At 36.4% G+C, this 15,625-nt stretch overlaps 1 protein-coding gene across 1 annotated transcript; it reads right to left on the minus strand.

Annotated features, from left to right (window-relative positions):
* Positions 1–340: 340 nt before the first annotated feature.
* Positions 341–15,149, minus strand: LOC122058982 (rRNA (cytosine-C(5))-methyltransferase NOP2C-like). Its single transcript, XM_042621697.1, has 8 exons — positions 15,000–15,149; positions 14,801–14,919; positions 11,375–11,795; positions 9,317–9,464; positions 8,163–8,300; positions 6,664–6,726; positions 4,772–4,893; positions 341–589 (listed from the first exon to the last, which is right to left on the minus strand). The coding sequence occupies exons 1-8, from the start codon at positions 15,072–15,074 to the stop codon at positions 341–343; spliced, it is 1,335 nt and encodes a 444-aa protein (XP_042477631.1). The 5' UTR covers positions 15,075–15,149.
* Positions 15,150–15,625: the final 476 nt, after the last annotated feature.

Below are 15,625 nucleotides of genomic sequence, written 5' to 3' on the forward strand. Positions count from 1 at the left end.
CTTAAAGCACTAAGGGCATGGAGGGGATTTCCACATCAAATTAGAAGCAAGGAAAATCGTGGAAGCAAGAAGAGAAGAAAAAAAAAAAAAAAAAAAAAAAAAAAAAAAAAAAAAAAAAAAAAAAAAAAAAAAAAAAAAAAAAAAAAAAAAAAAAAAAAAAAAAAAAAAAAAAAAAAAAAAAAAAAAAAAAAAAACAAAACAAAACAGAACAAAACAAAACAAACAAACAAACAAACAAACAAACAGACAAACAGACAAACAAACAAACAAACAAACAAAACAAAACAAAAACAAAAACAAAAATGAAAGCATGCATAACAAATAGATTGCAGCAGAGGCTTTACATACCATTTTCCTCATGAGTGAAACAACCATTAACACATTCCAGAGTAAGTGATGGTACATCTTCCATTGGGTATTCAGGTGAACTTAAACTTGCAAAATCTGCCTTTCTTTTTTCTTCATTACAATTTTGAGTGGCAAAATCAACTGACTGGTTGGTACAAGAAACAGATTTAAGGGCATCAAGCTTATATGTAGTTATGCAAGTCAACCCCATCTCAGCAGCCAACTTCTGTATATCCATCACCTAAGAAGAAGAAAATAAGTAGATCAAAACCTTTAAGAAAAACACAACCAATATATATATATATATATAAATATATACATGTATAAAAAAAAAATGCATTTAAATTTCCAATTAACTAGTTTCATCTCACACAATATCCTTCGAATTAGAAGCAGATCTTTCTATAGAGATCAAAAGGAAGAAAATGGCACACATAATAATTCTATATCACCTTCTAAAACACATAGCTCATGCTTTTATTGGCCTTAATCCTATTTACTGACCAAAATGACTAATTCTTCATAATTTTGGCTCACTGTTACAAAAAATAATAATAATAATTAAAATTAAAATTAAAAAATTATTCACTGGATCACAAAAATTTGGTCCGGAAGATCTCTTTTTAACTTTTAGAATATAAATGATTAGCCTCATCTTATGCCAACAAGAAAGAAAGATACAAGGGAGAAAAAAAAAAAGCAAAGCCTAAAACATAACAACAAATTGACAGAAATAATTGATAACTTAGTGTGTCTATTAGAAGACCTTTCTTTCTTGGCCCCTCCCACCACTGCCCTTTCTTTTTCAGTTACATGGGGGTGATTCATCAGGAAACAAAAAACCAAATTCTTTTTCAGTTACGTGGGGGTGATTCATCAGGAAACAAAAAACCAAAATAATATTTGTTGATCCAAATTAAAAATTTGGGTAAAAAGTGGATGGTACAATGCCTCCCATTCATGTTCTAGTGTTCTACTAGTGCAGACTAAACTAGCGATAAGAACCAATTTTCTAGTGGCTCTAATTATTCTCCAATAATCTCTTCCCGTATCCCTACAATATGGATTCAGTGCCCTTTTCTCTCATTTGTTGAACAATGATGGTCATGGCGGAAATTGGTAGTGTGGAAGGCATAATAACTGGCTATTCAAACTTATGTAGGGGATTCCAAGGTGACTAAGTTTTCTACAAGATTAACTAACCAAGTAGGGCAAACTCAAGGGACTTTGGGTTGGACAGGGTAAGGAAAACTCAGCAAACAAGATTGACATGCAAGTAAAGTGAGATTAATGAATAATGTAGCAATGAACAATAATAGTCTAAGCATAAAAGCACATAAACTCACTCAAGCTTCAGGTGGGAAGATGGGTTAGGGAACATGGCAGCAGCTATGTGTTAAGTTTAGCACGAGTCAATCAAGACATTAAGCAAACTACGTAAACCAAACAATGCCTAAAATCAACCAACTAATGAAAGGTAAAACAGCAGAAGTTTCTTTAGGAAAACAATAAATATTGGCTTAAAAAGAAAAGGTATATGTTCAGATTTCAATGGGAACTAATGGAGGTAATGGGCGGCCAATGAATGTAGAACAGGGGGGTTCTTTACTTACCTTCTTGCTGTCTGAAGTCTGAGGAGAAGAGAAGAACTCGAGGTCCTCCAAAATAAAGAGTTGCAGTCCAACCTACTTGATAAAGAACAGCAGTCCCGATTGTTGGTGAAGTTCCAACAACAACCCAGTTGGGGGTTTTCTCAATGGAGATAATCTCTCATGATGGTGAACAATTTCTACGATAGGGCAGCAGCAACAGGGAAGACAGAAAACAGAAAAGAGAGGGATGAAGGTCAAGAAAGGGAGAAGAACAATGGGAGAGAGAGCCGTGAGAGAGAGGAGGCGAGAAACAGAGGGAGACCGAGAGCGAGAGATGAGAAGAGGGAAAGGGCAGAGAGAGAGAATTCGTAGGGGGGGTTTGGGGGCTGTTTTGCCTTTAATAATCTTCATTCATTAATTAGAACCTTTGGCCATTGGCCTTACAATGTACTTATAAAATAAACTTCTAAGAAAAGGAAAAGATCCAAACAGAATCTGCTAAATGCAGAGTTCTATACTTTAGGAAACAAATAAAAGAAATAAAAAAAAAAGAATCTGCAAAATACATAAGGAGTCCTAACCTCTTTAGGAAATAAAAATACTACTTAATTAAAACAGATTTACTTCCTAACAGAAAAAAACATAAAATAGGTAAGGAGTCCTCTTCCTTGCGTTGACTGCTAGTGGGGCCCATGTACAGCTGCTTGAGTTCTTGTGTGGCTCTCCAAAGGTGGGCCCCAATCTGATCCTTAACCATCCAACCAAATAGAGTCCAGGTTGGATGGTTCTCTGTGCCGCCTCCTCTGGGAAATCCTAAAGCTTGGGCTGATGTCCCCATCACAAACCCTACTTCTACTAGTGACCCGATGAAGAAATTAGAACATTAAAGTCCAAAAAAATTGGAAATAAGTGAGGTCCTTGTACTGGTAGAGCATCAAGAACTCGGTCTCCAATCCATGCATCAACTTCTTGTGAAGTTCTTGAGTCCAAACCTCATTATACAAGGGTTAGAATGTAGAATTATTGATGTAAGACTATTTATCTAAGGAAACAACCCCAGATAATATATAAAACCCAAACTAAACTCAGGCTAAGGTTTAAAATCTGATCTCCAAGGAAAACTACTCAGATTTGACAAATAGGCTGAAATATAGAAAATTTGAGAACTCACAAGCCGAGGCTCAAATAAGCCTGAAATTTTAGTTGAAGGTGGCCAATAATACCTCCAAATTATCCTCAGAATTTGGCTTGAACCCACCAAGTAGGTAGGAAACCAATCAAGATCACAGATGCCACAGACAGAATATAGGGTTTTATAGGAATCGAATGGGCGATTTCTTGTAGCCAACAGGTGGCAGCCCAGATGGGACTGGAAAGCTGGTCGAAGGAGCCTCCTAGGATGCTCTTCAAACCCTCCAAAGTGTTTTGGACTTGGACTTCCAGATAGTGAGATCTGGCCAAAATCAATCAGGTCTAAGAACCCTGACAGAAGCTGGTTTCGATCCGTTCTCTTGGCTGAGCTTCAAGCTGGCTTAGTTGATGGTCTACAGGTCTTCAATCAACTTGTATTTCTCACAAAGATGAGATAGATGTGGGTGGGATGGACTTTCCCAATTCTGGGTCTCTTACCCACAGCTATCTCAGCGGTTGAAACAATTATTTCTCAGAATTAGGGAGCAAGCAAAGCTGCAATCTCATTCATTAATCATGCGTAATTTGTGTTACAGCAGCAGCTCTTTATATAGTAGAGGGTAGAGACTCAAAACATAGTTAGAATTTAAGAAACCAAAAGGCAAAAAAGAAACAAACTGAAATTAGAAACTAATTGACTTAGACAAAAAACTACTAAAAACTAATAACTTGTTTACTAGGACAAAACAAAAGGACAATATAGGATTCTTCTAGAAGACGAACTCCACATTCCAAGTTGTAGTTGACTGGTCAAACCACAAGAGGACAAAAGACAGCAGCAAAAAGAGATCACAAGAGTGAAAAAGAGCTTCTTGAAGCTGCTGCTGAGCTGGATCAAAGGCTGCGGTATATGGCTTCTAGAAGGCATAATAGAAGACTAATAATAGGACAAAAACTGTAGGTAGTTAGCTGGTTTGATGGCCAATATGGGCTGGCTCTAATGCTGCAAAACTGAACCAGACCTGTACTCAAAACTGGGCCTGGGCTGGCGTAATCAGCCATATGGCTGGGTCGGCTGGCCTCATATGGCTGGGTCGGCTGGCCTGCTTTCCTCCTTCTATAATGGAGGCCGGCGTGTGTCTCTACATCAATAATGCACATGGTCAGACTCATACCAGTAAAGTGCAGTTCCTGCATACATTTTTGAAGGATTAGAAGAAAAAATTGAAGACCTTGAGACCCAAAGGTGGTTTGTTACTTCTGCAAGTGGGACCAGGCTTTTGGGATTTGAAAGAATATGTTTATTGTTGTGTTTTTATTTGTTAACCAGTTGAAGGATATATTTTTTTGTTATTTTTGACATTGGATTCCCTAAATCTGGACTTTCGCATGTGCAGGAATAGTATTTGTTATTTAGGAAAGTATAGTAGCTAGCTATAAGGATGTGAATGTGATTCTAAAGCATAAGTGAGATTTCAGGTAGGAATCCTACAATTAAAGACCTGCACAATTGCATCCATTAATGTAGAGTCACGGTTTAATTTATCAAAAACCTGCAGCTCCTGAACATCCAAACATGTCCTTTAACTAATTCAGACGATCAGATATTGATTCATCTGATATGGCAAAGAATCTAGGGAACAACAGTAAAGAATTAATAAATGAGATTATTATAACCAAGTTCCAGCAATGATGTTCACCTTATTGTGAGATCTATCAACTGCAACAACCTCTCCTTCATCCTTCATAAGGATAGCAATTGCAGTTGTTTTTCCTCCTGGAGCAGCACACATGTCCAATATACGCTCTCCTGGTTGAGGATCTACAAACAAAAATGAAATTAGGACTAAATAAAAAATCAAAAAGCTCAAACAATACATGGTTCAAAATCAGGAAGGTAACGAAGTGCTAAGAAGCCGTTAATCTGGAATTCCAAAGAAACAAACAAAATAAGCAATGGCAATATTCAAAGAATTAGAGGGGCACCAATTCACATAGCGACAGGAATTTTATAAATCGAACAAACAGACCATTAGTCATTGATATCTTTTAAGGCAACTAGCCAACTAGGCATCATACCCCAAGATTCACTGACTCAGACAGGAATTGAGTGGGAAAAAAAATGGCAAAGATAGCAATAGAACAACAGTGGTTTGCCGTAAGTGATAAAAAATAGAACGAAGACGATTTGCCTTTATGAGAGGAAAATAAATCATGGTCAAATAAACATTGATAAAAGAAAGAAAACACAAAAATTTATATAAAAAATAACAAAAGCATGTGTCTAAGTGGCACAAAGGATGTGGAAAAGCAAATGGGAAAAGCAGCTAACATAAAGTTGGTTTAGAATATATTTTATTTTTCATCTGAAAAGGCACAAAAACTACCATCCAAAGTAGCTGTGTGAAGTAGTCTAGACCTAGAGATAGTGCTAAGTATCGCTAAGAGTTCAAAATGAAGAAGATAATAGACACCCACAAAGTAATAAATACAGATTGAAAGATGTTGCAGTTGAAGCACTGAAGGGAACAAGGGTCTTAAGCATAACTCAGTTAACAATTATTCCTACAGCCAAGAGCCAACTGATCTATCTGGCAACAAAACTCAATCCTAAATCCAACTTTGTTGGACTAGGATGGATCAGGTAATCATTACCCCATGTGATTGTATAAACTACTTAAAATTTCTTAGTTTTTCCTTTTTTCTTTTTTGGTGAATAAATAATTCGTTACCAAGGAGAAGGAAAAAAGACATACATCAGCTCCCCAAGAGGGGAGAGAAAAAGCAAAGGACCAACCCTCAAGGAACAAAAGAGAGTGTCTGAAGCAAGGAGGGGGCAAGCCCCCAAGATATAATAATATGACTATTCCTAGGAGAGGCAATATAAGAGGAAACACCAGAAATCTTGGCTTTGACATCAAAGAAGATGGAATCCCAAATCTGGCTGAGGTGATGAAATTTGGAAGTCCATTTAATAAGGTTATGCTCCATCCAAATCGGGTTGATGGTGGCACAGAAGGCAAGCTTTCCTACAGAATCACAAACAAAAGATCCGGCAAATGACATATAAATCCATATCCATTCCCTCTAGAGCCAACACTTTGCAAGGACTCCTTGTCTCCTTCCCAGATAGAGGTAGAAAGAGGTTTCTTACCATATTTAGTAATGATACATTTACATGTAATTTATATTCTACTTTTTAAACCAAAGGGATTTGGATGCAAAGTAAAGTGAAATTTAATAGCTAAATATGGAACCATTTGGAGTTAATGATGCAGTCACATGAGGTAATGATTACAATAGTTTATGTTTTAAGTTTGAAAATTCACTTCCCTTCACTTTAATTTCCCTTGTGACCAAACAAAGCCTTGATTATTTCTATTAGGTCCTTTCTAATTTCGCATCAATATATATTTATTTCTCCAAATCTGAGATCAATAAAGCAAAATGGAAAACACCTGCAGAAAGGTGAGTAGTTAAACCAAGGAACATTCTCCAGAAACTGTGTTCCAAGAAATTCTGGATGAGGGCAATACATAGGGAACAATATGGGACTCCAGTAAAAGAACAAACATCATGCAGCCATACATACCTAAAGCATGTGCAGTGATAATGCTGGGCAAGTTTTGAAGAAATATTTCCCCCTCAAGCACATCTGAAATGAACCAAGATCAAGATAGCGCTCACATTTTACATGATGCAAGTTTTCACACAGAAACTCATAGGAACAAACTTCAACATAGAAGATGAAGCGAAGAGAAGTGAAAACATGAAGGAATCAAATATTTCAATCGAACAAAGACATGGCAGCCAAGAAAACAGTACCAAGCAAATGCATGACGGTCAACTGAGTCTTCAAAATAGCATTGGAAATGAGGAATAACAAAAGGACAATGAATAAAGTATAAAATTGAATTTTTTGTAAAAATGATACCTATTGTGCATAGAACAGACTACTTGTAGACACTGAATTTTATCACTCCAGCTGATTCCCAAGCAATGAAAATTCAGCCTCTCCCCCCCCCTTTTTTTTGGATGAATGAAAAAAAAAATACCAAACCTAAATTTGACATTTAAAAACAAACCATAAACAAATCAAAATCAGCAGCAGACAAAAGTCAACCTAGGTGATGAGTAGGGGAAAGTAAACAATAAATATTAAATTGGTCAGGTACATGATATGAGAAAAGAATCTGAATATTAGAATCAATTAACATGCTGGTTACTAATCAGACTGTTTGACATACAAAAGCTTCATAATAATTGATAGCTGTCTACTAATCTACATTGGTTATGAATCATAATTAATTAGACAGTTTTAAGAAATCTTTTGTGCCCACACGCGTTCACATTATAGTATTTTATCTGTTTTATGTTGGTGGTCCTGACAAGATAGGTCAATCAGAAGCTCAACCGCTATTTTAATTAACAATATCCTTGCTGAAGATAAGATTGCTGATAATGACTTTACAATAAAACTCTTACTTTAAGTCTGTCAATTTGATAAAGTGTAACAGATCCTTAGTAGTGGTGGCAAATGACTTAGCTAGAAAAGCTAGGTTTCGTAAGCTACGATGTTGTGTTCAGGATGTAACTCATTTTGGTTATCGTAATTGAAGTTGTTTTCTCATGAATCAAAAAACAATTACTGAATGGCTGTTGGAGAACAAACATTTCAACATGTTTTGTGCGACCATGTTGCACAGGATTGTGGCCAATTCTGATTGCAGCCCTGGTGTCATGATACAGTGTCATGGAACTATTAATTTCAAATCCATCTCCAAGTAACCAAGTTCCCACTACCAAGGTGCAATAACCTGATGTAGACCTTCCCCTTTTTTTTTCATAAAATGCTTACCCAAATTTTGATAGTGTCCTGACAATCAAAACATCCCACCAAAGGTACCATAACTTCCATGATCAAAATTGACATAGGAAAACAAAACAATAAATGTTGATCTACATCTAAGTCAGATATAACTACTATAATAATTTTGAAAGAAATAAAAGATCTAATTAAGTACTCAAGCAAACAACAGTCAGGAAACTAGGGGGGGGGGGGGGGGAGTTCTGGAAACAAAAGATTTATACCATTGAAGGAAGGGAGGCTAAATACTCTATTTCTCATTTCCACTGCTGTTCCTTGCAAACCACGGAAGATCCCAGCCCTTGACATCATTGCAGTTCCTTGACCAATATACAGACCATTTCTTTCAAGATAAAGAGGATCTGCTATGTAACATAGATCAGAACAAAAGCATCCAAGAAGTCTTAAGGTAATATATTCAGGCAGCCAACAGAAGTTGTCACAGATTAGGTTTTGCTGTTTCTAATGATGAGTAAAGCAGTTTCAGGATGTCTGAGAAAACATGAGAAAAAGGGAAATGATGTAACCAGTTTCATGTGAAACACGGTAATCCTCTTCTACTGCTCCACACCACCCCCCTTCAAAAAAAAATCTCGTCTCTGAAACACAGTAATCCTCTGCTGGGAATCTCATGCTGGTTACTGTACCTCTGGTGGATAGATATGTCAGCAGATAAGCAAGAGAGAGAGAGAGAGAGAGGGGTGAGTTACATTCAATGGGACCAATTGTTTAGGTTACCTCATAAACCTCCATAAAACTTCTCGAGGCAGAAAAACAGCATCTACTTCCCCTCAAAATTGAAACGAACATCAATCAACAAATCACATTCCCCTAGTTAAATGCGATCAACTATATTCATCCCCTTACTTGCTTGTGATTTTTATTTACCAAAAGATATCAAAAGGGGGCTGTCCATACGATACAGAAATGATCTTTCAACTAATATATCATTTTATCTAGTGAACTTCTAGACCAACATGTGTAGCTGGCTGATTTCATCACAATTTATTGCCCAAAATAGAAACAGAATACTACCAAATTACAAGGAATAACTAGAAGAACTACAAGGGATATAACCTCATACATAAAAGAAAGCATTGAAATAATATTGAAAAATTATATAATGATTGTAAAAATTACAAAGGATAAAGAATGTAAACTCTTGCAAAGCACATGAAAGTTAATCTCAAATAATTGAAAAGTTGATGCATGAATTGCAAAGCTCCTTCAAACAGACAATAGACAAATTATGACTTTTATTGCAGACAAAGCAATAGGTTCATTGCTGAACCAACAATAACTGCATCAATAATATGTAACTAAAGAGGTATCAGACTAAAAAATGGTCTGATATCCATAAAAAAACTATACTACTTGCCTGTTTCGAGTCCCTGTAGAACAGTCCCTCGTGTCATACCAACACCCCATCTAGCATCAAGGCTAGGCTGCTCCACCGCAACTGAAACCGCAACCGTGTCTCCCTTCTCAACATGAGCACTACAAGCTAATACACCAGGAACAAATACCTGAAGGAAAATCCAGAGCAATTGAGGAAAAGAATGCCTTCTCAGCATTATTCCATTGTCCAACAAATTATATCAAAGACAAGGATTAGAGAGTACTAAAATTCATAATGATAACAATAATAATAATAATAGATCGTCGAATAAGGGAATTGGAACTGACATCAACAATAGACAGAAAGTTCAGTTTGTAAGAATCTCAAAAAAATCAAGAGAATGGTTAAAGGTTATACGACTCACTGATGCAGATCAGCCTCAAGAGCATTAAGATAGGTACCCTAAAAAGTACCAATAAGCAGAAACAAGCTGACTCAGTTCAATTCAGCCTTCAGTTCTGGGTTGACTCAGTTAGAGCCAGCCGTTGGACATTTTTTTTTTTTTTTAACTTAGATATTTGTTTGGTTGTTCAAGAGTTCCACTTTAAAAGAACTCTATCTTATCTTTTTTAAGAGTTTAAGATAAATAAGATCTCTTTCAAACCTCTCCCATGAAATGGAGAGTTTTATTTCTTTTCTTTCTTTACTTTCATGCTTTAGTTATAATTAGTTTATAGAAAGGGACTCTACAAGCTCATTTCTATTTGTACGGTTGTAAATGTATTTCTAGCAATAATTTTATTAAGGAGATGACTTTTTTTCTGTTTAGTCTGTGTGATTCAGATTCTGGTTTGTGTAATTCAAACATGCTCCTGTGAGATTCAGCAGCAACCCTTAGTGGGATCTTAAGGTTCAGTTAGTGGGACTCCAACAAGTTCTCAGTGAGAAGCTGAGTTAGTATCCGCTATTCAATCATCTCTTCATCTCCATTGATATTCAAGTAAGTTCTGAATCTGTTCTCAGTTTCCAGCATCCTGACATTCTTATATTGCTTAGTTTTTTGCTCTACACATCTGAGATATCAATTCTGATGCCAGATCCAGAAACCAAAGGCCATTCTAAGTCACCCTACAGTTTCAGATCTTGAACTGAAGTCATCTGGTCAGAGTCCCATTAAACTGGAACTCTTCCCATCGGTAGCTTATTCCTTGAGGTATTAATTTCCTTCTGTGTTTGAAGATTAGTTTCTGTGGGTTCAATACAGATCTGTTTACTGTTTTAATACTGATATTAAACTTCAAATCTTATATGTTATTAGTTTTACAGTTACTGTTCTTTATTCTTCAATCAACCTCAGGATTTTGGTGTTCTCTCTCTGGTAGGATACTTCTGTAACTCCAAACCTGGCCATTGGAATTCAACAAAATTTTAAGGAGTTGTTACTGGTTATATTACTGATATCCTACCATAATAGAATGTTCATATGAGTTGGTGGTCTACTGTTACTAAATTTTCTTCAATTCTGATTGTGTTACATGACTGCAATTCTGGCGTTCAATCAAGTTTCTGAACCTAACTTCTTTCACTTCTAGAAACCCATCACTCACATTGCAGAAATCCATAATACATTTGACTTCAAAGCCATCGTTATATTTAATATCTCAGTCATAGCTACTCAATTAGTCATAGCTACTCAATTAGTCAACTTGACATATTGCATTAGCATGGAAGTTTATGATTTCTGAGTTCATATTTAATGATCCACAGACCACAAAACATTTCATGCACAGTACATTCAAGCCTGTATAGGAACCAAGAATAAATATTCTTTCTGAAAGAAAAGCCAATAGCATTAAAAAGAAAATAGGAATATTGCAGGCATACACTCACATACCAAAGCAGAAGAGAGGATTTGTTTCCATAAACTTGCATAAATACATTATAGAATGGAAGATCTTAGAGTGATCCTTCCAACTGTGAGAAATAGTAGTTCTTATAAAAATGTCCATCCCAGACAGCGTACAGAAATTATGTAGTTGGCATAATGGGGGAAAATCTTATAGAACTATTATCAACAAACTACAGTAGCTACTATACCTGAGCACCTCGGAGAACTGCCTCAGCACATTTGCGGCTCACAATGACCTCCTTCACAGGTTTGTTAGATGCATCACCATATTGAATTTTGTGGGGTCCTGAACCTTTAACAAACACAACATTGTCTAATCCGGGTATCAGACACTTAAAAATTGGCATTTTGTGCAAAGCATCCCCATCTCCAAATACTCCCATCCTTGTTGCAAAATGGAGGTCTGGAAAATGATGAAATTCCTTTGAATGGCTTCCTTGCTTCTGGCCCATATCAACATCAGCAGAGTCATTACTTGTAGTTATGCTTTTGCCATCAGTAGCACATTTAAGCCGAGTTTCCTCTAGGGTTTCCAATAGCTTCAGAATAATTGCATCACTTGAAGACTTGAGAGTATTCACACGAATACAAGAGTAGCAAGATGGGTGCCTAACCAATTAAAAATAAATAAATAAATAAAGGAAATGAAGCAAAACAGAGAAAAATTAGGACTTCTTTTTCCTTAATTTTAGAGCAGAGCAATGTTTATTGAAAGTGATTTGATTCAAAATGAAGGAACTAAAAGTGCTCAGGACAGACCTTAAAATACCTTAGGAGAAGTGGTGAGGAAAGCCATGCATAGCTTAGGCCTTGTTTCAAGTATGACGTCAAATAGAAGTGATTGGAGGGCAAGGATCCATATATCTGACCCCATTTAGTTGGGATAAGGCTAAGTTGTTGTTGTTGTTGTTGTTGTTGTAGTAGTAATGTTTATTGAAAGTATATGCCAAATATTAAAAGCTGTAAAACTCAATAGTGTTAAGTACTTGAAATCCACAAAATATTTTCTTGTATCTCCTAGAATGATATCATTACTAATATGGAGGAACCATTGACTCAGCCACCTGGGTATGAATTGCAAGATCCAGTCAAGTAATTGAGTTTCAGAGTTGAAAGGGGATTGGGAAACATCAAAGCCCCTTTTTACCCAGTTAAGAGATATTGTCCCAAGCTTGAAACCCAAATGTTCAAGCCATTCATTCAACAATTGTCTTAGATCAAGCCCAATCAAAATGAGCTAAGCTTATTGTTGTCTCCTGGGGCTTGCCCACCTCCATTTTGCTCCCCACCCCCCTTTAGTTGTTTCAGCTGTGTAACTTTGCTAGTTCTCCCCCCCCCCACCTACCTTTCCCTCTAGGTCCCTAGTTTATTTTCTTTTCTTCTGGTATTGAATTATTTATTCATCCAAAAAACAAAAAGATGAGCTAAGCTTGGGCTCTAAGTCAAAACCAAAACTAGAGCCATTTATCACTCAGGTTGGATATGTCATGCCGAACTTGAGGGGAGGTTCTTACAAATTATGGGGTAGTTCAAAATTTGTCAAAGACTTTTGACTTGCACAGACCCATGGATGTAGTAGAAATAGTGCTGAGAAACATCTTATATATTTTTCATCAGACAATGATATATTCAAGTGTACAAACTGCTGTAGCATGGCTCAATACATTGACGATAAAAGGGAAGATAATAAACTCAAGTACAAATGTACAATAGCAAAAACAAAGGAGAAATAGAAGAAAAAATGTTAGCCACTCTCAACACTCTTTTTGCCTCAAACTTACTGGAAAATAGACTTTCAGAAGCCTTTTGAGTGTGAGTAAGAATCAGAATAATGTAGCATAAAGCCCCCCCCCCCAACGGGTTGGTTAATGAAAACATTTAGTTTATATAAATATTGACGTTGTTGCCTCTCTTCTCCCCTATCCCTCTCTTCTCTCTTCCCTTTTCCCTTTTCCCTTTTCTTCCATTACTATTCTTGATAATGTTCACGAGCACTTTTCACAGGCCCAGAATAGCCCCTCATCTCTTCTCGTTCTTCTTTCTTTATTCTCTCTCTTATGCCCATCACCTCCAGATAGACTAATCATCTCCATCTTCTAAAAATAAAAGATGTTGACTATTCTTTAATTTTCTTAAGAAAAAATACCTGAAAATGGAAACTGGATGCCTGAAGACCATGTGGGTAATTTTTAGACAGAAAACTCAGGTTCCACATGTCAGAATCAGAACAAAAGAGCAACTATTTTCTGCCAATCAAAACGGAAAAGCTGGAATCTTTGCTTAAAGAATGCTGAGGTTTCCATTGATGCCCAACCACCCAAAAAAAATCAGTTTCCCAAACACAGACTACTACTTCCAAATCTTCTAAGATCAACTTCCTCAGCAAACCTAAGTTTTATCCCCTTTTTCTACCTTTTTTTAAAGGGGACTTGTATATAACTTCTGCAGTCATCTGTCCTCTTAAATCAGTTCAGACACAGATTACTTTCTAGACAACCCAAATTAGTAACAATCATAAACTAAAAAATTAGCTTTCCATTGACATCGTGAGGAACCCACTGTCAAGCCTACTTTGAAATGCTACTGCATTCTCAAAAGAAATTGATTTTTAGATGTCAAACATGTCACAGCTAATTTCTCCCATTACTATCCCTTTGTTCCCCTTTTGTAAAGATGAAGAAATATATTCTAGTTTCTTCTCTCCAATTTAGTACAGCGTCAAGTAATCAAACTATCACTATATGTATTCCTTCTTCTACTTCTTCCAAGTGCAGTATAACCCCAAAGAGTTGTGGGTTGTTTTTTTTCTACCAATTGGAGCCTACTTCCCCATTCTCATGTCAAGTGTTCAAGAAAATAACCCACACATGAAAATATCCAATTCTTTTTTGAAGAACTAAACCAAAAAGAGGTCCTTAACCTTCACTAGATGCCCCATAGTGGAACAAAACGAGTATAAATAGCCTAGCAAGCCTAATTTGAAATGCTAATGCATTCCCAAAAGATGATTTTAAACGTCAGAAAGCATTTCAAACTCTCCCCCCACCCACCCACCCCCCAAAAAAATAAATAAATAAATAAAAAATAAAACAATGTAGTAACAATTAAAATCAGAATTACAGATTCCCTGAATTAATCAGATCAGGATGATCCAAACATCTAGAGCAGTATATGTAAATTCACACAAGATTCTGCAAAAATAACCCCATAAGATAGCACAAGTTTTGCACGGTATTCATGCCAAAAGAAAGTCAGGGCCACCAAATAGCTACTAATTGAATTCTCGCGTCTGAAAACTTCAAGTGGGATCGTATATGCATATCGAATCATTTTTCCACCAATATTTCCTTTTCCCCAGTTCCCCCCCCCCCCCCCCAAACTTGCCTTTCACTTATTTAAACACTTCCGCCAACAATTACACCAATTTCCTCGAGTAGCCGATGGGACGCTCGGCCACTACAATGTAAATAATTTGAAAAATGTAGCTTTCCTCGTTTTCTCTTATATATTAGCAAATATGTACTTGCAGAGAAACTCCATAAACTGAATTAGGAAACACAAGGAGCATTTGGAGCCATAGATTGCAGAAATGAATGAGTCAGAAATTCACATACGTTAGGGCTTTGGAGATTTGAGAAAAATGTTCAGCTCCATATGCTTTGATGAAGTACTCTTCTACCTGTGGGTTCCAACGTAGGGTTGGGTTGTAGCTGTAATGCTCGACATGATCCATCTGCACAAAAGCTTAGTAAAGATATCAATGGAGAAATCAAAAGTAAGGAAGACTGAAACAGGGCTAAGATCCAAGAAAACCTTTGTGTGAGTTCGGCTCTGAGAAGTGATGAAGCTGCTTCGGATGCTTCTCAGCAAAGACTGCACTTTCTTCATTCAAAGTGGCGAACTGTTTTGTCAAACATAGGTATGCAGTGAAAAGGGACGCGTGGAAAATAGAAGAGGAGGGAAAATACTGAATAACGGAAAATACGCAATTATTCCATGATGGATCACCATGGGTATGATGAGACTTCCATCCTTCTTGGGCTGTTTTTAGCACAGGGATGATTTTGGCCCGGTCTGTTTGAATTGTTAGGGTAAAGTTCGGTGCAAGATTTTTTTAGGTGAAATAAAAAATCGAATCATTTAATAAATGGTTTCATATATTAAAACTGAGAGATTTTAGTATAAATGGTTTTCTTTCCCTTTGAAAAATTTAGTAAAATATATGTAAATTTTAACATTGAATTGAATTGTTTATTTTTATATGCTTTTTTTTAAATAGTTGTTTAATGTAAATTGAAATAGTTGTAACATTGAATTGAATTGTTTATTGTTATATGTTTTTTTCAGTGAAAGTTGAATGGTTCTCATCCAATCCCGTTATGACCCGATCCATACGGTTGTGGGGTCAATATGACCCGCAGGACTAGTCAGGCCAAAGA

Source organism: Macadamia integrifolia, chromosome 13, assembly GCF_013358625.1.
Source record: "Macadamia integrifolia cultivar HAES 741 chromosome 13, SCU_Mint_v3, whole genome shotgun sequence".
NCBI lineage: Eukaryota > Viridiplantae > Streptophyta > Magnoliopsida > Proteales > Proteaceae > Macadamia > Macadamia integrifolia.

What these genes read in the sequence shown, in the direction of transcription:
- LOC122058982 (XM_042621697.1), bottom strand. Translation starts at nt 15,074, where the DNA reads ATGAAGAAAGTGCAGTCTTTGCTGAGAAGCATCCGAAGCAGCTTCATC. An exon ending in CAGTTCTCCGAGGTGCTCAG is followed by an intron (nt 9,465 to 11,374) that starts GTATAGTAGCTA and finishes ATTTTCCTTCAG; the next exon opens with GTATTTGTTCCTGGTGTATT. An exon ending in TCTACAGGGACTCGAAACAG is followed by an intron (nt 8,301 to 9,316) that starts GCAAGTAGTATA and finishes GTTACATAGCAG; the next exon opens with ATCCTCTTTATCTTGAAAGA.